Here is a 24,796-nt window from a genome sequence, read left to right on the forward strand (position 1 = left end):
GTTCCCAGGGGGCACATGGTTGCCGGGGGCCCCCCAGCCAGCAGGCAGACACACAGATGCAGTTGGCTGTTTATAGTCAGAGGGTTATTCTAAGAGACGTGGGAAGCGTGGGAACCTGTCTGTCCCTCCAGCCAAATATTTCTGCGGCGGCCAAGGGTGGGCTTATTATAGCCTCACTGTAACCCACCCTCTGCCCATCAACACTCTCACCCCAGGGCCACAGAGCTGCATTAAATCCCTTTCTCATCCCCATGTTGGTAGTTAACCCTTCTACTGCCAGAAATAATGGCCTTACTACACACAGCCAGTTAATGCTCCTACCCCTCATACCATCTTGCCTTACTACACACAGTATTGCCAGTTACTGCTCCTACCCCTCATACCATCTTGCCTTACTACACACAGTATTGCCAGTTACTGCTCCTACCCCTCATACCATCTTGCCTTACTACCCACAGTATTGCCAGTTACTGCTCCTACCCCTCATACCATCTTGCCTTACTACCCACAGTATTGCCAGTTACTGCTCCTACCCCTCATACCATCTTGCCTTACTACACACAGTATTGCCAGTTACTGCTCCTACCCCTCATACCATCTTGCCTTACTACCCACAGTATTGCCAGTTACTGCTCCTACCCCTCATACCATCTTGCCTTACTACACACAGTATTGCCAGTTACTGCTCCTGCCCCTCATACCATCTTGCCTTACTACACACAGTATTGCCAGTTACTGCTCCTACCCCTCATACCATCTTGCCTTACTACACACAGTATTGCCAGTTACTGCTCCTACCCCTCATACCATCGTGCCTTACTACACACAGTATTGCCAGTTACTGCTCCTACCCCTCATACCATCTTGCCTTACTACACACAGTATTGCCAGTTACTGCTCCTACCCCTCATACCATCTTGCCTTACTACACACAGTATTACCAGTTACTGCTCCTGCCCCTCATACCATCGTGCCTTACTACACACAGTATTGACAGTTACTGCTCCTGCCCCTCATACCATCGTGCCTTACTACACACAGTATTGCCAGTTACTGCTCCTGCCCCTCATACCATCTTGCCTTACTACACACAGTATTGCCAGTTACTGCTCCTGCCCCTCATACCATCTTGCCTTACTACACACAGTATTGCCAGTTACTGCTCCTACCCCTCATACCATCTTGCCTTACTATACACATTATGACACAGTTACAGTCCAATGGTTCAGGTATATATTTTTCAAGTTTTGGAAGCCCAGAGACACAGTTTTACCCCAAAGCCTCCTGCAGGCCAGCAGTCCCAATGGGGTTACTAATTAGCAAATCGCAGCCCTTATAATTAGCCAATCACAAATTAGCCAATCACAACCCTTATAATTAGCCAATCACAGCCCTTATTTGGCATTCGCAGCACTTTTTATACCTGCATTTGGCTCACAAGTACAAAAGGTTGGGGATCCCTGCTATATACATTATGCAGCCATTATAATACACCTACTTGCCTTTTTATTCACAATATCGTACTGTTAAAGCTTCTTCACTTGATGCATCTTGCCTGACTACACACAATGCCCCGCGGCTTCTCTCCTTCCCCAGAAAAGAGACAAATCTGCGTTTGCCATAAACCTAATTCCTATTTACTGTAATAGGACCCGAGTGTGTTGCCATTGTATGAGCAGAGCTTTATGGGGGGGGGCTAGATTTAAGGCTCGGTGGCTGCCAGACACAGGGGGTCCGGGGGAATGAAAGAAGCAGCTACTGGGGAGAGGGGAGATTTGGGGGGGACTGAGAGGGAGGAATGGGGATGTAGAAGGAGCGTAGCGGGGAGATGACAGCAGGAGAGAATGAGGGAGGTACAACGGGGGGGGGGGGTATTACTGCAGAGCAGGAGGAGGGAACGGAGCGAGAGAGGAATCCCCTGAATACAGAGAGAGGGAAGGGAATGAGGCAGAGAGCTAAGGAGTGAGAAGTACCAGGCAGAGTGTATGGGGGCGAGTACAGCAAGAAGAGGAGAATCTGCAGGGAAAATCCATTCATTCCGAGATCTGCTTCTTATTCGGAACCTCATATAGAGATCTGCTTCTTACCCTGAACCTCATATAGGGATCTGCTTCCTACCCTGAACCTCATATAGGGATCTGCTTCTTACCTGGAACCTCATATAGGGATCTGCTTCCTACCCTGAACCTCATATAGGGATCTGCTTCTTACCCTGAACCTCATATAGGGATCTGCTTCCTACCCTGAACCTCATATAGGGATCTGCTTCTTACCTGGAACCTCATATAGGGATCTGCTTCCTACCCTGAACCTCATATAGGGATCTGCTTCTTACCCTGAACCTCATATAGGGATCTGCTTCCTACCCTGAACCTCATATAGGGATCTGCTCATTGCCCTGAACCTCATATAGAGATCTGCTACTTACCCAGAACCTCATATAGGGATCTGCTACTTACCCAGAACCTCATATAGAGATCTACTTCCTACCCTGAACCTCATATAGGGATCTGTTTCCTACCCGGAACCTCATATAGGGATCTGCTTCCTACCCTGGACCTCATATAGGGATCTGCTCATTGCCCTGAACCTCATATAGAGATCTGCTACTTACCCAGAACCTCATATAGGGATCTGCTACTTACCCAGAACCTCATATAGAGATCTACTTCCTACCCTGAACCTCATATAGAGATTTGCTTCCTACCCTGAACCTCATATAGGGATCTGTTTCCTACCCGGAACCTCATATAGGGATCTGCTTCCTACCCTGGACCTCATATAGGGATCTGCTCATTGCCCTGAACCTCATATAGAGATCTGCTACTTACCCAGAACCTCATATAGGGATCTGCTACTTACCCAGAACCTCATATAGAGATCTACTTCCTACCCTGAACCTCATATAGGGATCTGTTTCCTACCCGGAACCTCATATAGGGATCTGCTTCCTACCCTGGACCTCATATAGGGATCTGCTCATTGCCCTGAACCTCATATAGAGATCTGCTTCCTACCCGGAACCTCATATAGAGATCTGCTTCCTACCCGGAACCTCATGTAGGGATCTGCTTATTGCCCTGAACCTCATATAGGGATCTGCTTATTGCCCTGAACCTCATATAGAGATCTGCTTCCTACCCGGAACCTCATATAGAGATCTGCTTCCTACCCGGAACCTCATATAGAGATCTGCTTCCTACCCGGAACCTCATATAGAGATCTGCTTCTTACCCTGAACCTCATATAGGGATCTGCTACTTACCCAGAACCTCATATAGAGATCTACTTCCTACCCTGAACCTCATATAGGGATCTGTTTCCTACCCGGAACCTCATATAGGGATCTGCTTCCTACCCTGGACCTCATATAGGGATCTGCTTATTGCCCTGAACCTCATATAGAGATCTGCTTCCTACCCGGAACCTCATATAGAGATCTGCTTCTTACCCTGAACCTCATATAGGGATCTGCTACTTACCCAGAACCTCATATAGAGATCTACTTCCTACCCTGAACCTCATATAGGGATCTGTTTCCTACCCGGAACCTCATATAGAGATCTGCTTCCTACCCGGAACCTCATATAGGGATCTGCTTATTGCCCTGAACCTCATATAGGGATCTGCTTATTGCCCTGAACCTCATATAGAGATCTGCTTCTTACCCTGAACCTCATATAGAGATCTGCTTCCTACCCGGAACCTCATATAGAGATCTGCTTCCTACCCGGAACCTCATATAGGGATCTGCTTATTGCCCTGAACCTCATATAGAGATCTGCTTATTGCCCTGAACCTCATATAGGGATCTGCTTCTTACCCTGAACCTCATATAGGGATCTGCTTCCTACCCGGAACCTCATATAGGGATCTGCTTCTTACCCTGAACCTCATATAGGGATCTGCTTCCTACCCGGAACCTCATATAGGGGATCTGCTTCTTACCCGGAACCTCATATAGGGATCTGCTTATTACCCTGAACCTGCACTATGCAGGGACTTGGGAGAGACACACAGAACAGGGACTCCCCAAAGAGGGAGAAGGATCTGAGGGGCTCAGCAATACTGCACCAGCAGAGACGCCTCAAACAAGCCATGCAGTTTGTGCACAAAGACTCTGCGGATCTTCTGCCACTGGACCAGCTGCGGAGAATGGGGACCAGTAAAGACCTGGTGAGTGTGGGAGTGGGGGGGGGGACCCGCTTGCTCAGTGAGACTAATGTTTGCAGCTCAGAACCAAGTTACAGGGCCAAAATGTGGGACTGCTTTCATGTCTTGCAGGGATTTCTATAGGTGCATGCTGCAGACTGCAATGATTTCTACGCAGCCATGTTGGTTCGCTGTCCTATAACGCTGCTACTCTTGGTTTAAATGTTAACCTAACTGGCCTTTGGGAGCGTAGCGGGGAGATGACAGCAGGAGAGAATGAGGGAGGTACAACGGGGGGGGGGGGGGTATTACTGCAGAGCAGGAGGAGGGAACGGAGCGAGAGAGGAATCCCCTGAATACAGAGAGAGGGAAGGGAATGACGCAGAGAGCTAAGGAGTGAGAAGTACCAGGCAGAGTATATGGGGGCGAGTACAGCAAGAAGAGGAGAATCTGCAGGGAAAATCCATTCATTCCGAGATCTGCTTCTTATCCGGAACCTCATATAGAGATCTGCTTCTTACCTGGAACCTCATATAGGGATCTGCTTCCTACCCTGAACCTCATATAGGGATCTGCTTCTTACCCTGAACCTCATATAGGGATCTGCTTCCTACCCTGAACCTCATATAGGGATCTGCTTCCTACCCTGAACCTCATATAGAGATCTGCTTCTTACCCTGAACCTCATATAGGGATCTGCTACTTACCCAGAACCTCATATAGAGATCTACTTCCTACCCTGAACCTCATATAGGGATCTGTTTCCTACCCGGAACCTCATATAGGGATCTGCTTCCTACCCTGAACCTCATATAGGGATCTGCTTATTGCCCGGAACCTCATATAGGGATCTGCTTCTTACTCTGAACCTCATATAGAGATCTGCTTCCTACCCGGAACCTCATATAGGGATCTGCTTATTGCCCTGAACCTCATATAGAGATCTGCTTCCTACCCGGAACCTCATATAGAGATCTGCTTCCTACCCGGAACCTCATATAGGGATCTGCTTCCTACCCGGAACCTCATATAGGGATCTGCTTATTGCCCTGAATCTCATATAGGGATCTGCTTATTGCCCTGAACCTCATATAGAGATCTGCTTCCTACCCGGAACCTCATATAGAGATCTGCTTCCTACCCGGAACCTCATATAGAGATCTGCTTCCTACCCTGAACCTCATATAGGGATCTGCTTATTGCCCTGAACCTCATATAGAGATCTGCTTCTTACTCTGAACCTTATATAGAGATCTGCTTCCTACCCGGAACCTCATATAGAGATCTGCTTCCTACCCGGAACCTCATATAGGGATCTGCTTATTGCCCGGAACCTCATATAGGGATCTGCTTCTTACTCTGAACCTCATATAGAGATCTGCTTCCTACCCGGAACCTCATATAGGGATCTGCTTATTGCCCTGAACCTCATATAGGGATCTGCTTCCTACCCGGAACCTCATATAGAGATCTGCTTATTACCCTGAACCTGCACTATGCAGGGACTTGGGAGAGACACACAGAACAGGGACTCCCCAAAGAGGGAGAAGGATCTGAGGGGCTCAGCAATACTGCACCAGCAGAGACGCCTCAAACAAGCCACGCAGTTTGTGCACAAAGACTCTGCGGATCTTCTGCCACTGGACCAGCTGCAGAGACTGGGGACCAGTAAAGACCTGGTGAGTGTGGGAGGGGGGGGACCCGCTTGCTCAGTGAGACTAATGTTTGCAGCTCTGAACCAAGTTACAGGGCCAAAATGTGGGACTGCTTTCATGTCTTGCAGGGATTTCTATGGATGCATGCTGCAGACTGCAATGATTTCTACGCAGCCATGTTGGTTCGCTGTCCTATAACGCTGCTACTCTTGGTTTAAATGTTAACCTAACTGGCCTTTGGGCTGTGCCCTAGGGGGGCCCCTAAGCCTCAATCCCCACCATTTGCAAAGCACTGATCCCGGTTTGGTTGACTATATACATCAGGGGTCCTCAGCCTTTCTTACTCGGGAGCCACAGTCAAATGTAAAAAGACTTGGGGAGCAACACAAGCACCATAAAAGTTCATGGAGGAGCCAAATAAGGGCTGTGATTGGCTATTAGGCAGCCTCTATGCACCCTATCAGCTTACAGGGGCTTTATTTGGTAGGAAATCTTGTTTTTATTCAACCAAAACTTGCCCCCAAGTCAGGAATTCAAAAATAACTCCCTGGTTTGGGGGCACTGAGAGCAACACCAAAGGGGTTGGGGAGCAACATGTTGCCCCGGAGCTACTGGTTGGGGCATTTAAATATAATGTCCTGTTGCCCTGCTCTGATAAAAGTTGCATGTTTGCTTAAGAATTCCTACTATAGTTTATATAAATACCCCGCTGTGTAGCCCCGGGGGCAGCCATTCCTGCACTGGTACAGCTGGGGTGTTTGCTACAGAAACCCTACTATAGTTTGGCTGCCCCCGGGGCTACACAGCGGGGAATTTATATAAACTATAGTAAGGTTTCTGTAGCAAACACCCCAGCTGTAACAGTGCAGGAACGGCTGCCCCCAGGGCTACACAGCGTTGTATTTATATAAACTATAGTAGGGTTTCTGTAGCAAACACCCCAGCTGTACCAGTGCAGGAATGGCTGCCCCCGGGGCTACACAGCGGGGTATTTATATAAACTATAGTAGGGTTTCTGTAGCAAACACCCCAGCTGTACCAGTGCAGGAACGGCTGCCCCCGGGGCTACACAGCGGGGTATTTATATAAACTATAGTAGGGTTTCTGTAGCAAACACCCCAGCTGTACCAGTGCAGGAATGGCTGCCCCCGGGGCTACACAGCGGGGTATTTATATAAACTATAGTAGGGTTTCTGTAGCAAACACCCCAGCTGTACCAGTGCAGGAATGGCTGCCCCTGGGGCTACACAGCGGGTATTTATATAAACTATAGTAGGGTTTCTGTAGCAAACACCCCAGCTGTACCAGTGCAGGAATGGCTGCCCCCGGGGCTACACAGCGGGGTATTTATATAAACTATAGTAGGGTTTCTGTAGCAAACACCCCAGCTGTACCAGTGCAGGAATGGCTGCCCCCGGGGCTACACAGCGGGGTATTTATATAAACTATAGTAGGGTTTCTGTAGCAAACACCCCAGCTGTACCAGTGCAGGAATGGCTGCCCCCGGGGCTACACAGCGGGGTATTTATATAAACTATAGTAGGGTTTCTGTAGCAAACACCCCAGCTGTACCAGTGCAGGAATGGCTGCCCCCGGGGCTACACAGCGGGGTATTTATATAAACTATAGTAGGGTTTCTGTAGCAAACACCCCAGCTGTACCAGTGCAGGAATGGCTGCCCCCGGGGCTACACAGCAGGGTATTTATATAAACTATAGTAGGGTTTCTGTAGCAAACACCCCAGCTGTACCAGTGCAGGAATGGCTGCCCCCGGGGCTACACAGCGGGGTATTTATATAAACTATAGTAGGGTTTCTGTAGCAAACACCCCAGCTGTACCAGTGCAGGAATGGCTGCCCCCGGGGCTACATAGCGGGGTATTTATATAAACTATAGTAGGGTTTCTGTAGCAAACACCCCAGCTGTACCAGTGCAGGAATGGCTGCCCCCGGGGCTACACAGCGGGGTATTTATATAAACTATAGTAGGGTTTCTGTAGCAAACACCCCAGCTGTACCAGTGCAGGAATGGCTGCCCCCGGGGCTACATAGCGGGGTATTTATATAAACTATAGTAGGGTTTCTGAAACATATAGACCTAGGTTACTAGTGCAGGGTAACAGTACATTACTATTATTATAATCAAGGTCCAATCTGATTGCAGCAGCCACACAGTGTGATCCAGAGACGGCTCATGGGGGGCAGCCTGAGCATCGAAAGCGATAACCCTGTATTTCCAACTTCCCCGTGCAACAGGGGGAGAGACGCACCCCCCCAGGGTGATGAGACGATACAGCCAACTAAGTTGGGTGAGGAGACCCCCGGTGGCTGGAAGGAACAAGCTCTACTCATACCCTGCAAGGTACAACCCCTAGCAACTACTTGTATACCTGCTTATACTGAGATGAGCCCTGATTGGCCAGTTAGACTAATGGGAGTAAATGTGTTACCCCAATGAGCAGAATCTGCTCCCACCAACAGCTCCTTTTAACTGAGGGTTGTTTACCTTTGAGACAATTTGCAATTGGTCTTCATTTTTTTTTTATTTGTAGTTTTTTTAAAATTATTTCAGCTTTGCCCAGCAGCTCTCCAGCTTGGCGTTTCAGCAGCTGTTTGGTTGCTAGGATCCAAATTACCTTAGCAACCAGGGTTGTGGTTTGAATGAAAGACTGATAAATGAATAGGAGAGGGCCTGACTATATAAATAAGTAATATAAAGTAACAATACTTTATATTCACAGAGCAATAGTTTTTTTCCTCAGGCAGTGCCGGACCAATCCATCCAGGCACCCTAGGCAAGCCACCCGGGCACTCAAGGCAAGTCAGCCGGGCACCCAAGGCAAGCCAGCCGGGCACCCAAGGCAAGCCAGCCGGGCACCCTAGGCAAGCCAGCCGGGCACCCTAGGCAAGCCAGCCGGGCACCCTAGGCAAGCCAGCCGGGCACCCTAGGCAAGCCAGCCGGCTTGGCCCATCCCCCCCTCCCATGTGTGGGGCTGCGGGAGTCACTGGAGGTGGGTGAACGGTGGGGGTAAAGGGCATGGAAATAGGGGTAAGTGAAAGAAGAGGTGCCTGCCTGGCGCCCACCCACTGTTGCCCCTAGGTGCCTCTTCTGCCTACCCCTAGTTCCGGCCCCGGGCTCAGGGGTCAGTGACCCCCCCCCCCCATTTGAAAGCTGAGTTAGAAGAAAAAGGCAAATCATTTAATAACTCTGAAAAACAAATAATGAAGACCAATTGAAAAGTTGTTTAGAATTGGGCATTCTATAACATACTAAAAGTTGAACTTAATGGTGAACTGCCCCTTTAAACCACTGGGTTCCAGCATCAATATGGGTCGGGGGGTGGATGATTGATTTTATGTCCCTATTGAAAAGGCAGGGGTAATAAGGTTGGGATATATATATATATATGTATAAAAGAATGGGGGTGTCCTTTCTGCACACAGGTTTGTGGCCACGATGCAAGGGCCAAGCTATGCACGGAACATCAACAGAACCTCATCTCCCGGAGCTGCACGGAAAGGCTGGGGTAAGAGCAACCAGGGTGGGGTGGGGGCCACAACTTTAGGAGAATTATACAATAATACAAAACAAATTGTTTGTGTTTTTTTCACATAGGCTCCCCCTTTACATTAAACTTTTAGTATGTTGTAGAATGGCCAATTCTAAGTAACGTTTCAATTGGGCTTCATTATTTATTTTCTATAGTTTTTCCATTATTTGCTCCTTTTTATTACTCATTTTTCTATCCATCCCCCTCTCCTATAAATATATCAGTCTCTTATTCAAACCAGTCCCTGGTTGTTAAGGTAATTTGAACCCTAGCAACCACATGACTGCTGAAATTTTAAACTGGAGAGCTGCTGAACAAAAAGTAAATTCATAAAAAAAAATGAAGACCAATTGCAAATTGTCTCAGAACAGCAGTCTACATTATACTAAACTTTAATTAAAAGGTGAACAACCCCTTTAACCCCCCTCCAGCTGGACCAGTCCCAGAGTTGTCTATAGGAGGAGCAAAAAGAAGCAACTACAGGTATAGAACCTGTTATCCAGAATGTGCAGGACCAAGAGTGCGCAGGATAAGGGGTCTTTCCGTAATTTGGATCTCCACATCTAAAGTCTACTAAAAAAAAAATCAATAAAGCATTAATTAAATCCAATAGGATTGTTTTTCTTCCAATAAGGATTAATTATATTTTAGTTGGGATCAAGTACAGGTACTGTTTTATTATTACAGAGAAAAGGGAATCATTTAACCATGAAATAAACCCAATAGGGCTGTTCTGCCCCCAATAAGGGGTAATTATATCTTAGTTGGGATCAAGTACAGGTACTGTTTTATTATTACAGAGAAAAGGGAATCATTTAACCATGAAATAAACCCAATAGGGATATTCCAATTTCCAAGACCTTTATTAATTGTCGCACAACATATGTAGTCTATGCTCTCACTTGTCCGTGTAACAAAGTTTACGTGGGGCGGACTATAAGATCAGTGGGAAGTAGGGTTAATGAGCACATCCGTAACAGTAAAGCAGGGAGAATGAACCATGGGGTATCGAGACATTTTAAGCTGTTTCACAATAATAGTGATCCCAAAGGGATATTCTTTATGGAAGTGTAAAAATAATTGTATATTTATTATAAATAAATCAATGTGTTACATCAAAGTAGATGTAGTATAGAATAGTATGCAGGCGGGTATAAAGAGGGGGTTGGCCCATAGGAACCCAATAGTCCATGAGGAAGCGCAGAGCGCGAAACGCGTCGGACTGCCTGGAGAGAGGACCCGTATTGACAGACTCGGCACCTACCGGTGACGTCACCGAAGGGAAAGGAACAGCGTGTGAGTCGCATCCCTCAGCCAATGTGCCTCTCTCTGTCTTATCCCTAGTAAGTTCCCGGCCGGGACAAGGGGGGTTGTGTATTTGTTCTTATGCCCAGTTAGGGCTCTGTTTTATTGTGTGCTTGTAGTTACTTGGAGGCTATGAGATAATTGAATACCATATAGTGTGCAATTTTATCTCTATATGCACGCCTGCATTCTTAGTATTTGCACAGAGTAAGAGGGAAAACAAGGGTTTTATTTGTGTAACTTCTTTATTAAATATCCCTCAGTGGGGCTAAGAGCCATATATTGGCTATAGGCGGTGTAATACTGCATCTGATATCTGGAGAAGTTAATTAAGGATCCAATTAATTGTTTTATGGTGTTTTAAGCTCCTCACTTTTTTATTCTAATAATTGGGATATACTGTGGGATTTTTAATTCAGTGTATTTCTATTGATTTTCCCTCTTGATTTCCTCATATATGGGTCAGAGCAATGAATTCTCTTTTAAACACTCTAATTGATTTCTCCTGAGGGAATGATATGCATTAACTGGGAATTCAATAATAAATCATTGGGAAGTAATACATGGTTTCTGTTACTATATTTAATGTCTTCTGCCCTATGTGATTTTCTCTTGTATATATAATCTAATTGGTATTTTTAATTAGTGGTGTATATGATTTTTTTTTTTTATTATTTAAAATTGATTCTACTTTGATGTAACACATTGATTTATTTATGATAAATATACAATTATTTTTACACTTCTTTGGGTGTTTTTAGCGCCAACTCCTTTGGAGATAATTTGTGTAAGCACTATAGGATTAGTAGGGAGGAGGGCAGCTACATCTAATTATTAATGTTGGTTAATGGCAATTTAGCACTGCAAAAATATATATATATTTTTTTTTCTCTTTCTTACAGTCCTTCCTTCTAGACCTTAATATCTATATTGTTGTGTTTTGTAATCTTTAAAGCGCAGATAAGGTTTGCCTTGATATTCTTTATGGGACTGGAGCATATTTCTCCCAAGTTAAGAGGTGGAGACGGATTTACTAGATTAAGACAACGAGAAAACGTTTGGATTTTTAAATTGAATACATTGCATCCGGAAGGACTCAATGTAGATTTGGACTTGGCGGCATTTTAAATTCAATTTTAAGCTTATTTTTGGTCAATTATTGGATTCCTGGTATTTATTTATTTCTAATTTATCTACATTTTAAGTAGGAATATGCTTGATATGGGCTGTTTTAACGAGACATCTCTTTATTTCTTTATGATTAGCGGATAAGTAGTATATAAATAAATAATAAACAAACATACAACTCTCCCAATCTTTGGGGAGAGGGATGATGGGTTATATATGGGTAATATAAATTCTTCCATCTGACACAATGCCATAACACCATGGCCTTTTGCGCTAAAGAGAGAGGGGTTGCTATGGCAACGCGCGTTGTTTCCATTGTACATATCGCTTTACCAGCGCTAGATTGAGTTCCCTACAGTATTTCCCATAAGTTTTACTCTTGCAGCCCCACTATGTATTAGGCGCTTCTACATTCACTTACTGGAGGTTCCCCTATGTCTAGTTACCCACCCTTATGCCTATTCTAATAGAGGGAACAAAAAAAGCACAATAAAAGCTCTGGGGGTGCCAAATAAGAGCTATGATTGGTTAGGGGGTCAAGTGCGGGGTATGGCACATTATTTAGCATACAGGCCTATCCAATGGCGCTATAGCTGTGCATAAATGTATATAACCCCTGCCCCCAGATGTCACACTGTACGTACCTGTACCCCACCTTACGAGCTCTGGTACAAGCCACTACACAGGTCTCCTACCACCAGTTACCCCACCCCTAACTCTACGATCCAAACAGCCCGCCTCCGCAAGCTTAACCAATCACGCACCCAGTTCAATCCAGAATCATTGAAGCATCCAATCCGCTAGGGCGATACTTGAGTCGGCCCGCCCGCTCACCAGGTGTCTTCTGGGAATTGTAGTTTATTCTATCGCTATCCACATGTGTTTAAACTACAATTCCCTCAGGTTTAGATTCCAAAACGAATACCCGATATGCAAAGGAGAATTATGACAACATGTCTTTATCTTCATAACAGTATATGTATTATAATTTCATTAATACATTATAATTATCATTGCTAATGAAAGATTTTGATTTAACTTTTCCTCTACATAGGAAATAGGCGTGTGAACATTTGTGACACTTAATTCCATTTTTATCCCAACTCCACCCCCATTCGCAGCCATTCTATAGATTATACTCCAGTTCTGGAATTGTAAAAACTTTTTACACACGGATGAAACAACCGTTTGCAAAACCAGGTGAAGATCTCCTTTATCTAAAGGAATGTTCATGTAGCGCCATCTATCGGCTATTTTTCACATTACAGGCTGTTATTAATCCACATAGCTTTAACTAGCGCGGAGGGATACCTGGAGATTATACAACCAGCCTCTTTAATCCTTTAGGGCCCCAATTTCACATTACAAAGTTGCATCAGGACTTTATGGACCTAGGAATGATACGGACTGGAGCCTGGAATTTACTGTAAGTACTGGATGTGCTGAAGGAGCTGCTGGGCTTCAGGAAGGGGACTGGGTACTAGGAAGCCCCAGGGGGGGCAATTGCAACAGGAAGTTGCCTGAGAGGGGGCACATCATTGGGCCTTTCAAAACGAGGCTGCAGAGACCCTAGTGGCACAGACTGGGGGCTTTCTGGTAGGAGGTGTCTGTTGAAATTAGAAATTAATTCTAACTTAGGGAATTGCTACAAGGTGACTCTGGGACTTGGGGTGTCATAGTCAGGTAAGTAGTGGAACTTTGGCACCCTGAGTACCCCAATAACTTAAATAAAGAGCTCGTTATATTATATGGAACTGGGGGTTGGATATTTGGGAGTCTTGATTGTCTCAGCAAAAGTAACTAGTAGTAAAAAGTGGAACTTTGGCACCCTGAGTACCCCAATAACTGAAATAAAGAGCTCGTTATATTATATGGAACTGGGGGTTGGATATTTGGGAGTCTTGATTGTCCCAGCAAAAGTATCTGCCTGACTCTGTGGCAGAATTAGGGGACTCTGTGGGCTTCACAGGGGGGTTCCTGCTGTCCCGGGGGCTGTGGGAGATACAGTAATAGAAGCCACAGGGAGTACCTGTAGATATTGGGGTGCAAACTCAACGTTAGCCCAGTGTCACAACCACCAGCGAGGGGAATAAAGTGATCTTTTTGTCAACAGTCTCAGGGAATCCCTAAGTGTTAGACTGTATTTGCTTCCTCCGGTGTTGGTAACATCAGGCACTGGTTACTGAGGGAACAGGAGAGACGGGGAGTAAATCCGTGGCTGTAGTGAAGGATCACAGAGAAAACTCGATGAGGGACGTTACTTCATGACAGAGAAAGGAGCCTCTGGCTTTATCCAAGCAAGATCTGGGATGCTTATCCGCACTATACCGCTTGTCTAGTTCTATACCCACCTGAGGATAAACACTTGTTTGGAATGGCCGCCTACATCGAATTTGTGCCCCCTCCGGAATGCCCGGTGTTCGAGCCCAGCTGGGAGGAATTCTCTGATCCCCTGAGTTTCATCGGACGCATCTGACCGATTGCTGAAAAGACAGGGATATGCAAAATCCCACCTCCCAAGGTAAGTCTGATAGATGGATGTTATCAGTACACTGATATCCTGAAATAATTCCTTATGGATAAATGATGCAGTTGTAACAGGGAGCTGATACATACTGTGTGCAAGTCACATTATATAAGTTTTATTATTATATATATATATATATGATTATAATAAGTTCACACAGGCTGATGACAAATGTCAGATGTTTGATTAGTCTTTGCTCTTGGTCACATTTTTTAGAAACCAATGACCCATTGGTTGGCATTGCTGCTTTATGGTCAGTTTGATTCCAGCCAGGGCACTATCTTCAGGGAATTTTTATGTCCCCCCCCCCCCCAGGTGGATTTTCTTGCACTTTCCAAAAACATACAGGCAGATTGAGGTGCCCCTGATACTGACTTTAGTGTGTGCGTAAAATCGGCACTTCGATTGTAAACTTCATGGAGGCAGGGACTAATTAGAATGATGTATAAGGGTGAGGGCAGTGGTACATGGTACACAAATCTTCTTTGTCGTGGGCAACAAATCTCCCCGCAATGCCATCCCACCGGCTAGCATTTAAATCGCCAGTGGGATGCTTCACTGCGATGTCGCACAAAGTTGTCTTTGGAGGAAACTTTGAGCGACCGTGGGACATCGTAGCGACGCGTATGCCATCCCACCGGCAATTTACACTCTAGCCGGTGGGATGGCATTGCGGGGAGATTAGTCGCCCATCACTAATCTCCCTGTGTACCACTGCCCTAAAGACACACCGGGCTACTAGTAGCAGCTACTTTTTCAAGCTACTGAAAATCCCTTCCATAGACAATACACGTAGAGACAATTATCAGTAAATGATTAGCATTGTCTATTTTAGTAGCCACGACAAGTAGCTGCTACTAGTAGCTCTGTGTGTCTTCACCCTAAGGGCTCTGGCACACGGGGAGATTAGTCGCCCGCGGCAAAACTCCCTGTTCGCGGGCGACTAATCTCCCCGAGTAGCCTTCCCCTGCCATCCCACCGGCGAACATGTAAGTCGCCGGTGAGATGGCAGACGCGGCGGGGCGACTTACATGATGGCGTCTGCCATCCCGCCGGCGACTTACATGTTCGCCGGTGGGATGGCAGGGGGAAGGCAACTCTGGGAGATTAGTCGCCCGCGAACAGGGAGTTTTGCCGCGGGTGACTAATCTCCCCATGTGCCAGAGCCCTAAGAGAGCTGCAGAATATGTAGGTTCTATATAGGCAGAGGATAATGACTACATGCCCTGTTGTACCCCATGACACGTGAGGCATAACTTGAGGGTATGTACCCCAAAATTCTATCATGCCCAAAGTGTGTTTGTTTGCATTTGTAAGGATTACTTATGTATACAGGCCATATGGCCAAACATCATGGGGAAAGTGTCCTCTATATAAATTTGCTTTATGCATGTTCAGAGTGGCTAATGGCCGACTGCATTTACTGTTTTGGGCTATCGCATATGGTGCAGTTTCAATGGATAATATTTATTCTATTATTTGATATTATATTATTGTTCTAACAATCAAAGAAGGCAATAGTCAGCCAGTAGTGGGGTGATTGTGTCCAAGCTGAAAGGTCACTATAATCAAACCATTAAAGTTTAAGTAGTTAAAGAAGAACTTTTGTATTATTTTTTGCTGAAAGAGGTGGAGGACCTAGTCAGCAGGGTATTGTACCAGGGTTTTTGCTCCAATGATTACAAATGGAAGGGAAGTCCAATTACTGAAATTAATCTTCTCTGCCATTACTTTGTAGTCTATTTTTCCTAAAATCCCAACACTGCAGCTTTAGTGTACACATTAGGGTTATACCTGGGGTTTAAGTAGGGATGCACCGAATCCACTATTTTGGTTTTTGGGCGAGATTCCTGGATTCCGAACCGAATCCTGGATTTGTTGCATCCCTAGTTTTAAGCTGCAGTTTGCTGCTTCTAGATAACAGCCACCAGTGTCGGACTGGGGTGCCAAGGGCCCACCAGAAAACCTTAGGCCCACTGTCCAGACCACCATTCCTTCCCAGTTCACTCACTTTCTTTAATTTCTTAATTACTTATTTTTACATACTATTATCTATCCTTTCCTTTATTTCTTTTGTTTCTTCTCATAGAATTGAGTAATGGCCATGGTGTAGGCATACAAGGCAAATGGTTGGGTGAGCAAGGGGGCCCACTGGGAGTTTTTTTCCTATGAAGTTTGTATTCTATTTATTTAATTAAAAATAAATCCTATACATATTATTTGTGTGGGTTTATATTATATAGGTACCTTCCTGACACCTGTAGGTATTTAAACTGTTTAAACGTTTAGCAGAGCTATTACTTTAACCATGAAAATGCTTAATGCCAGCAGTAATCCCCTAGTGTGTCTCCCCTGCTGATTTAGTAGCACAGGCAGGGTTTATATTATTTGTACTTCTGAAGGCAAGGTTCAGAATTACTTCTACAACTTGGAACTTGGGCAGGTACTGCTCCAAATACATTGTTCTGAGCATCCCTTTGCAGGACAAAACTCATAATTATCCTTTATTTTCTCTTTATAAAAGGTATAGAAAAGAAAACCTAGAATTTCCCTTTAGTTTGCCTGTGCGCTTTATAGATTTATTCTTAGCCCCCTAGAGAGCCAGTTTTGGTTATTGGCACAGTTACAGCTTAGCTTTATTGCTTTTATGTTCCTTTATCTCAGGACTGGCAGCCGCCCTTTGCCTGCGATGTCAAAAGCTTCTGCTTCACCCCTCGGGTACAGCGCCTCAACGAACTAGAGGTAAGGTTTCTGTGATTATTGTGCTGGGAATAAACCCAGATCATGGTTATTACAAACTGCTGTTTTTGTAGCTACATTAACATGTTGGAACTTGAGGATATGGACATTAACAAAATTGTTAGTTAGAAGCTTGACCAACTTGGGTTGGTTTTCCATATCCCTATTAGTTATATACAGATATTTGGATTTAAGGTGGCCATACACCTTCAGATCCGCTCGCTTGGCGATGTCGCCAAGCGAGCGGATCTTCTCCCGATATCAGGAGAATCCAGGCTAATTTGATCGTGTGGCCAAACGATCGAATTATAACGACGGGTATAGGCAAAGTCGGTTTGGGGACCGAATCAACGAGCCGATACGGTCCCCCATCCGACTAGATTTTTTAACCTGCCGATCGATATCTGCCCGATTTCAGGCCAGATATTGGTCAGGCAGGCCCGTCGTTAGTGCCCCTACATGGGCCGATTAGTTGCTGAATCGGTCTAAGGGACCCATATCGGCAGCTACAATCGGCCCGTGTATGGGGACCTTTAGGCAGTATCGTATTTGTTCCAGAACAGTAGCCGATATTTACTTTCATTATTCTAACTGCTCTAGACCAGTCATAGCTAAATAGAACCTTTGCAATATAAACAAACGTGTATGTTTAACCTTTTTAGTGCCATAGGACGTAGATTCTACGTCCTAGGTACCAAGGGACCAAAGTGCCATAGAACGTAGAATCTACGTCCTACAGCACTAACGGGTTTACAAGCGCTGCGCTCGCTTTTAAAGCAGTGCAGCGCTTGTAAAGCCTGCACAACCCCCTAGGCAACGAGCAAATGAAGACATACTCACCGATCCGGTCCCCCAGCGCCGCCGATCCAGTCCCTCAGCCAATGACAGCAGTGGACACGCATTGATGACGTGTCCACTGCTGTCCCATTAATTGTCGCCGCCCCCGCGTCGCCTCTTCACTCCTGCTGCCACGTGAGACTGATGGAGCCTCCCTGCTGCCTTCCTGCTGCGTTCCTGCTGGATTGGTCGCCCTGATCGCCTGCCTGCATTGTGTAAGCTGAACTACAACTCTCTAACCACTGTTTATTTTGCTTATTTCTATCTCAACTTTCTATCTCAGCTTATTTCTATCTTTTTTTTTTTTTTTTCCATTTCTTCTTCTATCTTTGTCATTATTACACTTTTACACACATACACACTTATTTACAACTTTCCCAAGCACACACAGACACTTACACACACACTTAGGGGCTGATTTACTAACCCACGAATCCGACCCGAATTGGAAAAGTTCCGACTTGAAAACTAACATTTTGCGACTTTTTCGTATGTTTTGCGATTTTTTCGGATTCTGTACGAATTTTTCGTTACCAATACGATTTTTGCGTAAAAACGCGAGTTTTTCGTATCCATTACGAAAGTTGCGTAAAAAGTTGCGCATTTTGCGTAGCGTTAAAACTTACGCGAAAAGTTGCGCATTTTTCGTAGCGTTAAAACTTAACGCTACGAAAAATGCGCAACTTTTCGCGTAAGTTTTAACGCTACGCAAAATGCGCAACTTTTTACGCAACTTTCGTAATGGATAGGAAAACTCGCGTTTTTACGCAAAAATCGTATTGGATCCGAAAAATTCGTAAAGAATCCGAAAAAATCGCAAAACATACGAAAAAATCGCAAAGTACCGATCATTACGAAAAAAACGCAATCGGACTCCATTCGACCCGTTCGTGGGTAAGTAAATCAGCCCCTTACACTTACACTTTTTTTTTTTTTTTTTTCTTTCTTTCTTTCTTTCTTTGCTTTTCTTTCTTTCTTTGCTTTCTTTGGCAGTCTTTTTTTTTTTACTAAAACTTTATTTCTGATCTATAATTATCTGATTTATTTGGTTGCATTTTAGTGTTTTTTTGCATTTTCATAATTGATTTCTGTTTTTGAATTATTCTATTGCACTGTAACTTTTGTATTGCTATTGGGTGCTGAATTTGCAGTGACATTGGTGGATCCAGGGCTCTGACCACCGATTTCATTGCAATAATTGTTCTTCTGTTGGTTTGAGTGGTTTTTATTTGAATTTACTGATTTTATGGTGTTTTATCTTTGCATTGTTCTTTATTGTGTATTTAGTGCCCCAAAAAGGTTGCTTTTGCAGTGACATTGGTGGATCCAGGGCTCTGACCACCGATTTCATTGCAATTATTGTTCTTTGATTGCTTTTAGTGGTTTTATTCCATTTTAACTTCATTTGATTTCAGTTGTTCTAGTAAGGTCCAGAGGTGCTAAGATTGTTCTGGTAGTTTCTATTGCCAAGGGTTAGGCTGATGCCACACATGGCGTAGGGCTGATTTTTTCAGCAAGTGGAAAAACGCTTGCCGAAAATTCAGCCCTACGCCTGCTACTTGTGCCTGCACCCGAATGAATGGAATACACTCGGGTGCAGGCGCATGTAGCCGATATACGCATGAAAACGCAAGACTTTGTATTCTCACGCGTTTTCATGCGTATATCGGCTACATGTGCCTGCACCCGAGCGTATTCCATTCATTCGGGTGCAGGCAAAAAAAAAAGGGGTGCATAGAGTGCAGCCCCAATATTATGCATTGTCAGGTTTGGCGGCCATGTACTTATGTGCACCCATACATATGGGGTATCGTTTTATTCAGGGGAACTTGCAGATTTATGGTTAGTAAGTTTTTGGTAGTTGCCATGGAGATTTTGGGGAGAAATCTAGGTTTGTATCTGGTTTTTCCTTGATTTCTGACCAAAGCGCTGACTTCTGCAAGGGACTGCGGCCACAATTTTCCATGTAGAAAGAGGAGAGTGGCGTCTCTGAATAGCTGAAGCTGTGCACTTTTCATAAATATATAGTTTGCGGGGGTTATTTCACAGGTAGGGGGGTGTTTAGACTAAATAACTGCAGGTAGAGCACATAGAGCACAGACCCCCCTTATGCATTGCCCCTGTTTGGGGGCATTTGGTGGCCACGTCTTTATGTGCACCCATACATATGGGGTATCGTTTTATTCAGGGGAACTTGCAAATTGAGGTTTAGTAAGTTTTGGTAGTTGCCATGGAGATTTTGGGGAGAAATCTAGGTTTTTTATCTGGTTTTTCCTTGATTTCTGACCAAAATCTAGGTTTGTATCTGGTTTTTCCTAGATTTCTGACCAAAGCGCTGACTTCTGCAAGGGACTGCGGCCACAATTTTCCATGTAGAAAGAGAAGAGTGGTGTCTCTGAATAGCTGAAGGTGTGCACTTTTCGTAAATATATAGATTGTGGGGGTTATTTCACAGGTAGGGGGGGTTAACACTGAAAAACTGCAGGTAGTGCACATAGAGCACAGCCCCCAAAATTTCAACTGAAATTGCCCTTATGCATTGCCCCTGTTTTGGGGCATTTGGTGGCCACGTCTTTATGTGCACCCATACATATGGGGTATCGTTTTATTCAAGGGAACTTGCAGATTAATGGTTAGTAAGTTTTTGGTAGTTGCCATGGAGATTTTGGGGAGAAATCTAGGTTTGTATCTGGTTTTTCCTTGATTTCTGACCAAAGCGCTGACTTCTGCAAGGGACTGCGGCCACAATTTTCCATGTAGAAAGAGAAGAGTGGTGTCTCTGAATAGCTGAAGGTGTGCACTTTTTGGAAATATATAGTTTGTGGGGGTTATTTCACAGGTATGGGGGTGTTTAGACTAAATAACTGCAGGTAGAGCACATAGAGCACAGCCCCCCCCTTATGCATTGCCCCTGTTTGGGGGCATTTGGTGGACACGTCTTTATGTGCACCCATACATATGGGGTATCGTTTTATTCAGGGGAACTTGCAAATTGAGGTTTAGTAAGTTTTTGGTAGTTGCCATGGAGATTTTGGGGAGAAATCTAGGTTTTTTATCTGGTTTTTCCTTGATTTCTGACCAAAATCTAGGTTTGTATCTGGTTTTTCCTTAATTTCTGACCAAAGCGCTGACTTCTGCAAGGGACTGCGGCCACAATTTTCCATGTAGAAAGAGAAGAGTGGTGTCTCTGAATAGCTGAAGTGGTCTATTTTTAATCAATATACAGTTTATATGGTTTTTTTCACAGGTAAGGGGCAATTTTGTCTGAAAAGCTTTGAGATGTGCACATAAATTGCAGCCCCATTATTATGCATTGCCCCTGTTTTGGGGCATTTGGTGGCCACGTCTTTATGTGTACCCATACATATGGGGTATCGTTTTATTCAGGGGAACTTGCAGATTGATGTTTAGTAAGTTTTTGGTAGTTGCCATGGAGATTTTGGGGAGAAATCTAGGTTTGTATCTGGTTTTTCCTTGATTTCTGACCAATGCGCTGACTTCTGTAAGGGACTGCGGCCACAATTTTCCATGTAGAAAGAGGAGAGTGGTGTCTCTGAATAGCTGAAGGTGTGCACTTTTCAGAAATATATAGTTTGTGGGGGTTATTTTACAGGTAGGGGGGGGTTAACACTGAAAAACTGCAGGAAGTGCACATAGAGCGCAGCCCCCAAAATTTCAACTGAAATTGCCCTTATGCATTGCCCCTGTTTTGGGGCATTTGGTGGCCACGTCTTTATGTGCACCCATACATATGGGGTATTGTTTTATTCAGGGGAACTTGCAGATTGATGTTTAGTAAGTTTTTGGTAGTTGCCATGGAGATTTTGGGGAGAAATCTAGGTTTTTTATCTGTTTTTTCCTCGATTTCTGACCAAAGCGCTGACTTCTGCAAGGGACTTCGGCCACAATTTTCTATGTAGAAAGAGAAGAGTGGTGTCTCTGAATAGCTGAAGGTGTGCACTTTTCAGAAATATATAGTTTGTGGGGGTTATTTCACAATTAGGGGGGGTTATCAATGAAAAACTGCAGGAAGTGCACATAGAGCACAGCCCCCACATTTTTAGCTGTAATTGCCCTTGTGCATTGCCCCTGCTTTGGAGTGGTTGGTGCCCATGTCTTTATGTGCACCCATACATATGGGGCATCATTTTATTCAGTAGAAATTTGTCTTTCAAATTTGCCTTTGTTAGAAAATTTTTATGAGATTTTTTTTTGTCAAATCCACATTTGATCATGCGTCCAAGTTTACGTTTTAGAAAAAAAAAAAATGTCAAAAAAACTTCCAAATTTCACAATGCACTGACAAAAGGTATTTGGCTTTTGAGTGAAAACTACATTGCACCTAGAAACCTGAAGGTCTGTAGTTTCTAAAGATACCAAACATGAGGGGATATTTTAGATTTACATATAAGTTATGCTGCATCAACTGTTACAAGTGCTTTTCCGCTTTGTTCTGGTGTGATATTGTACAAAGTATTTCTTTAGTTTGGGGGTTACTTCTGGACAGGAACTGTGGGGTACCACCACATATTTGGTATCGTTGGACTTGGGAGTATCAGGGCTTTTACAAACAACAAAAAAAAGTGAGTAAAATTAACTTTTCTATGGAAAAAAAAACTCAAAATATACAGAAATTTTTCATAATTTTATTTTTTTTTTACATAATTCACCCAAAATACACATCATATCTCCAGAAAAGTTATAAAATTTGGTATGTATGTCGAAGCCCAATTAGTGACGAAAAAAACGATATATAATTTCCCTAGTTTCATGGAGGTTTTCCTACCAAAAAACATTGTTAAAGCGAATGAGTACAAAATGCTTAAAAAACGTCTGGCACTGGGGGGAACCGAAATGACGAATTCGGCTGGCACTTAAAGGGTTAATTGACTTTATGATCTTGCATTGTTAAAATGCGGATGTGGGCAGAAGTCATTTATAGAGACTGGAATCACACTGCATAACATCATAACTCCCTGGCAGCTTAAACAAAAGCAGTTCTAGCATGGCTTCCGATTCAGCAGGGGAATAGGGAAGAAGTATAGCAGGAGGGCCACCTGTTGGGTATCCCATCCATAAACTAATGTGTCAGCTTGGATATGTGGCAAGGACAAAAAGACACAGCAGTACAGATTAGGTACATGACGTTTCCCTTGTTATGATATAGGCTGGAGATATCCTGTGCATTTGCATGTTTTGTTTATTCCTCTTAATTACCTGCCATGAAGGGAGTGTATGGAGCCAATTGCACACCTGTTGTGCCAGTTCCGCTTGCTTATGTTGCACAGTGATGCAGCGCCTCCTCCCATGCTATGTTCCCTCTCCAGCAATTATGTGTATGTCCCCTGGGAGGTGAGTAGGCCACCTTATTAAAAGCCACTAGGCTGCAACAGGAAAGGATTAAGCTATAGTCCAATACACACTTTTCCCCCTTGATGCCCAGGAGACTAGAATATTCTTCATTTTCTGCAAGATTAAGGGTGAAGACACACAGAGCTACTAGTAGCAGCTACTTGTCGTGGCTACTAAAATAGACAATGCTGATCATTTACTGATAATTGTCTCTACGTGTGGTTTAGCAGAGGCAATTCTCAGTATTGTCTATGGCAGGGGATTTTCTGGCATTTAGTAGCCATGAAAAAGTAGCTGCTACTAGTAGCTCTGTGTGTTCTTCACCCTTAAGGTTGTAACCCTTAGACTTTATTGAAAACACTGTGAATTTTAACTACAATTCCAAAAAGAGAAAAGGAAGTTAAAAAGTCCAGTGTGTTATAGACCATATTGTTGGTAACTTTACATCGCTGGACAACTGCAAGTGGCTATGTATATGTTTGGCCGTAATACTGATTGTATTGTAGAACTTAAATATAGAAATAAGTGTTCAGGTTTGATGTTAGAATTAGGGTAGACAATTTACAGCAGCTTTCCACCTATAAAGAATGCTTGGGAGTTGTAGTTCACAGCAGTCGTAAGGCTATAAGTTCATTACTCTTTGCTTTAGTATAGTATGTTATCTGCAGGCTTGCACCCTGACTGTCGGAATTTTCTTTCATCCAGGCAATGACCCGTGTCAAACTCGATTTCTTGGATCAGCTGGGAAAATTTTGGGAGCTGCAAGGTTCCGCGCTCAGAATTCCAGTAGTGGATGGCAAGCTGTTGGGTGTGTATGCACTGAGCAAGGTGGGCGTGCAGGGACAGGTGGTTCTGCAGATAAACAACATACGCATTAGCATCTTGCAGTGTCTTCTGCGCCAGGATTAAATGGTTTACTGTAATTAAATAACTGCAGGAAGTTTATATAATTACACCTTTCTAAAAGAACATAAAGGGCCTTATTGCCCAGAGCCATCCGTAGACTGTTACCTTCTTTCCTTTTTCACTCCAGGTGGTTTCCAGTGAGGGGGGATTTGAGGTTGTCACTAAAGAGAAGAAATGGTCTCAGGTGGGCAATCGGATGGGATACCAGCCAGGCAAAGGCACAGGCTCTCTTCTGAAGTTGCACTATGACCGAATCCTCTACCCCTACGAGCTGTTCCAGTCTGGCGTCAGCCTGATGGTAAGAAATGCACCTAGAATATTCTAGAGAGAAACCTTCTGTTTCAGTTTTTAGTAAAGGTACCGGTATAGGACCTGTTATCCAGAATGCTCGGGACCTGGGGCTTTCCGGATAAGGGGTCTTTCCGTAATTTGGCTCATTTAAACCTCACAGGATTGTTTTGCATCCAATAAGGATTAATCATATCTTAGTTGGGATCAAGTACAGGTACTGTTTTATTATTACAGGGAAAAGGGAATCATTTAACCATTAAATAAACCCAATAGGGCTGTTCTGCCCCAATAAGGGGTAATTATATCTTAGTTGGGATCAAGTACAGGTACTGTTTTATTATTACAGGGAAAAGG

The 24,796-nt window shown here is 44.2% G+C and overlaps 1 protein-coding gene and 1 long non-coding RNA gene across 9 annotated transcripts; one reads left to right on the forward strand and one right to left on the reverse strand.

The window, feature by feature from the left end:
* Positions 1-3,924: 3,924 nt before the first annotated feature.
* On the forward strand, positions 3,925-24,589 carry nrip3 (nuclear receptor interacting protein 3). 8 transcript variants are annotated; one of them, XR_004221893.1, is made up of 8 exons: positions 5,552-5,831; positions 7,971-8,168; positions 9,251-9,333; positions 13,138-13,216; positions 14,130-14,311; positions 16,982-17,059; positions 23,951-24,073; positions 24,279-24,589. XR_004221893.1 is itself a non-coding variant. In XM_031898447.1 (5 exons), exons 1-5 carry the CDS (start codon positions 5,649-5,651, stop codon positions 13,925-13,927), a joined length of 567 nt encoding a protein of 188 aa, XP_031754307.1. In that variant the 5' UTR covers positions 5,552-5,648; the 3' UTR covers positions 13,928-14,184. The 8 variants fall into 8 exon arrangements, 6 of the variants coding, with proteins under 6 accessions (XP_031754306.1, XP_031754309.1, XP_031754307.1 ...); XR_004221892.1 differs by lacking the exons at positions 16,982-17,059; positions 23,951-24,073; positions 24,279-24,589 and having other exon boundaries at positions 13,138-13,473; positions 13,904-14,184; XM_031898447.1 differs by lacking the exons at positions 16,982-17,059; positions 23,951-24,073; positions 24,279-24,589 and having other exon boundaries at positions 13,904-14,184.
* LOC105945982 lies at positions 22,776-24,349 on the reverse strand. The gene is made up of 2 exons (XR_004221895.1): positions 24,257-24,349; positions 22,776-24,097 (listed from the first exon to the last, which is right to left on the reverse strand). It is a non-coding gene; the product is annotated as an uncharacterized LOC105945982 (long non-coding RNA).
* Positions 24,590-24,796: the final 207 nt, after the last annotated feature.

Source organism: Xenopus tropicalis, chromosome 3, assembly GCF_000004195.4.
Source record: "Xenopus tropicalis strain Nigerian chromosome 3, UCB_Xtro_10.0, whole genome shotgun sequence".
NCBI lineage: Eukaryota > Metazoa > Chordata > Amphibia > Anura > Pipidae > Xenopus > Xenopus tropicalis.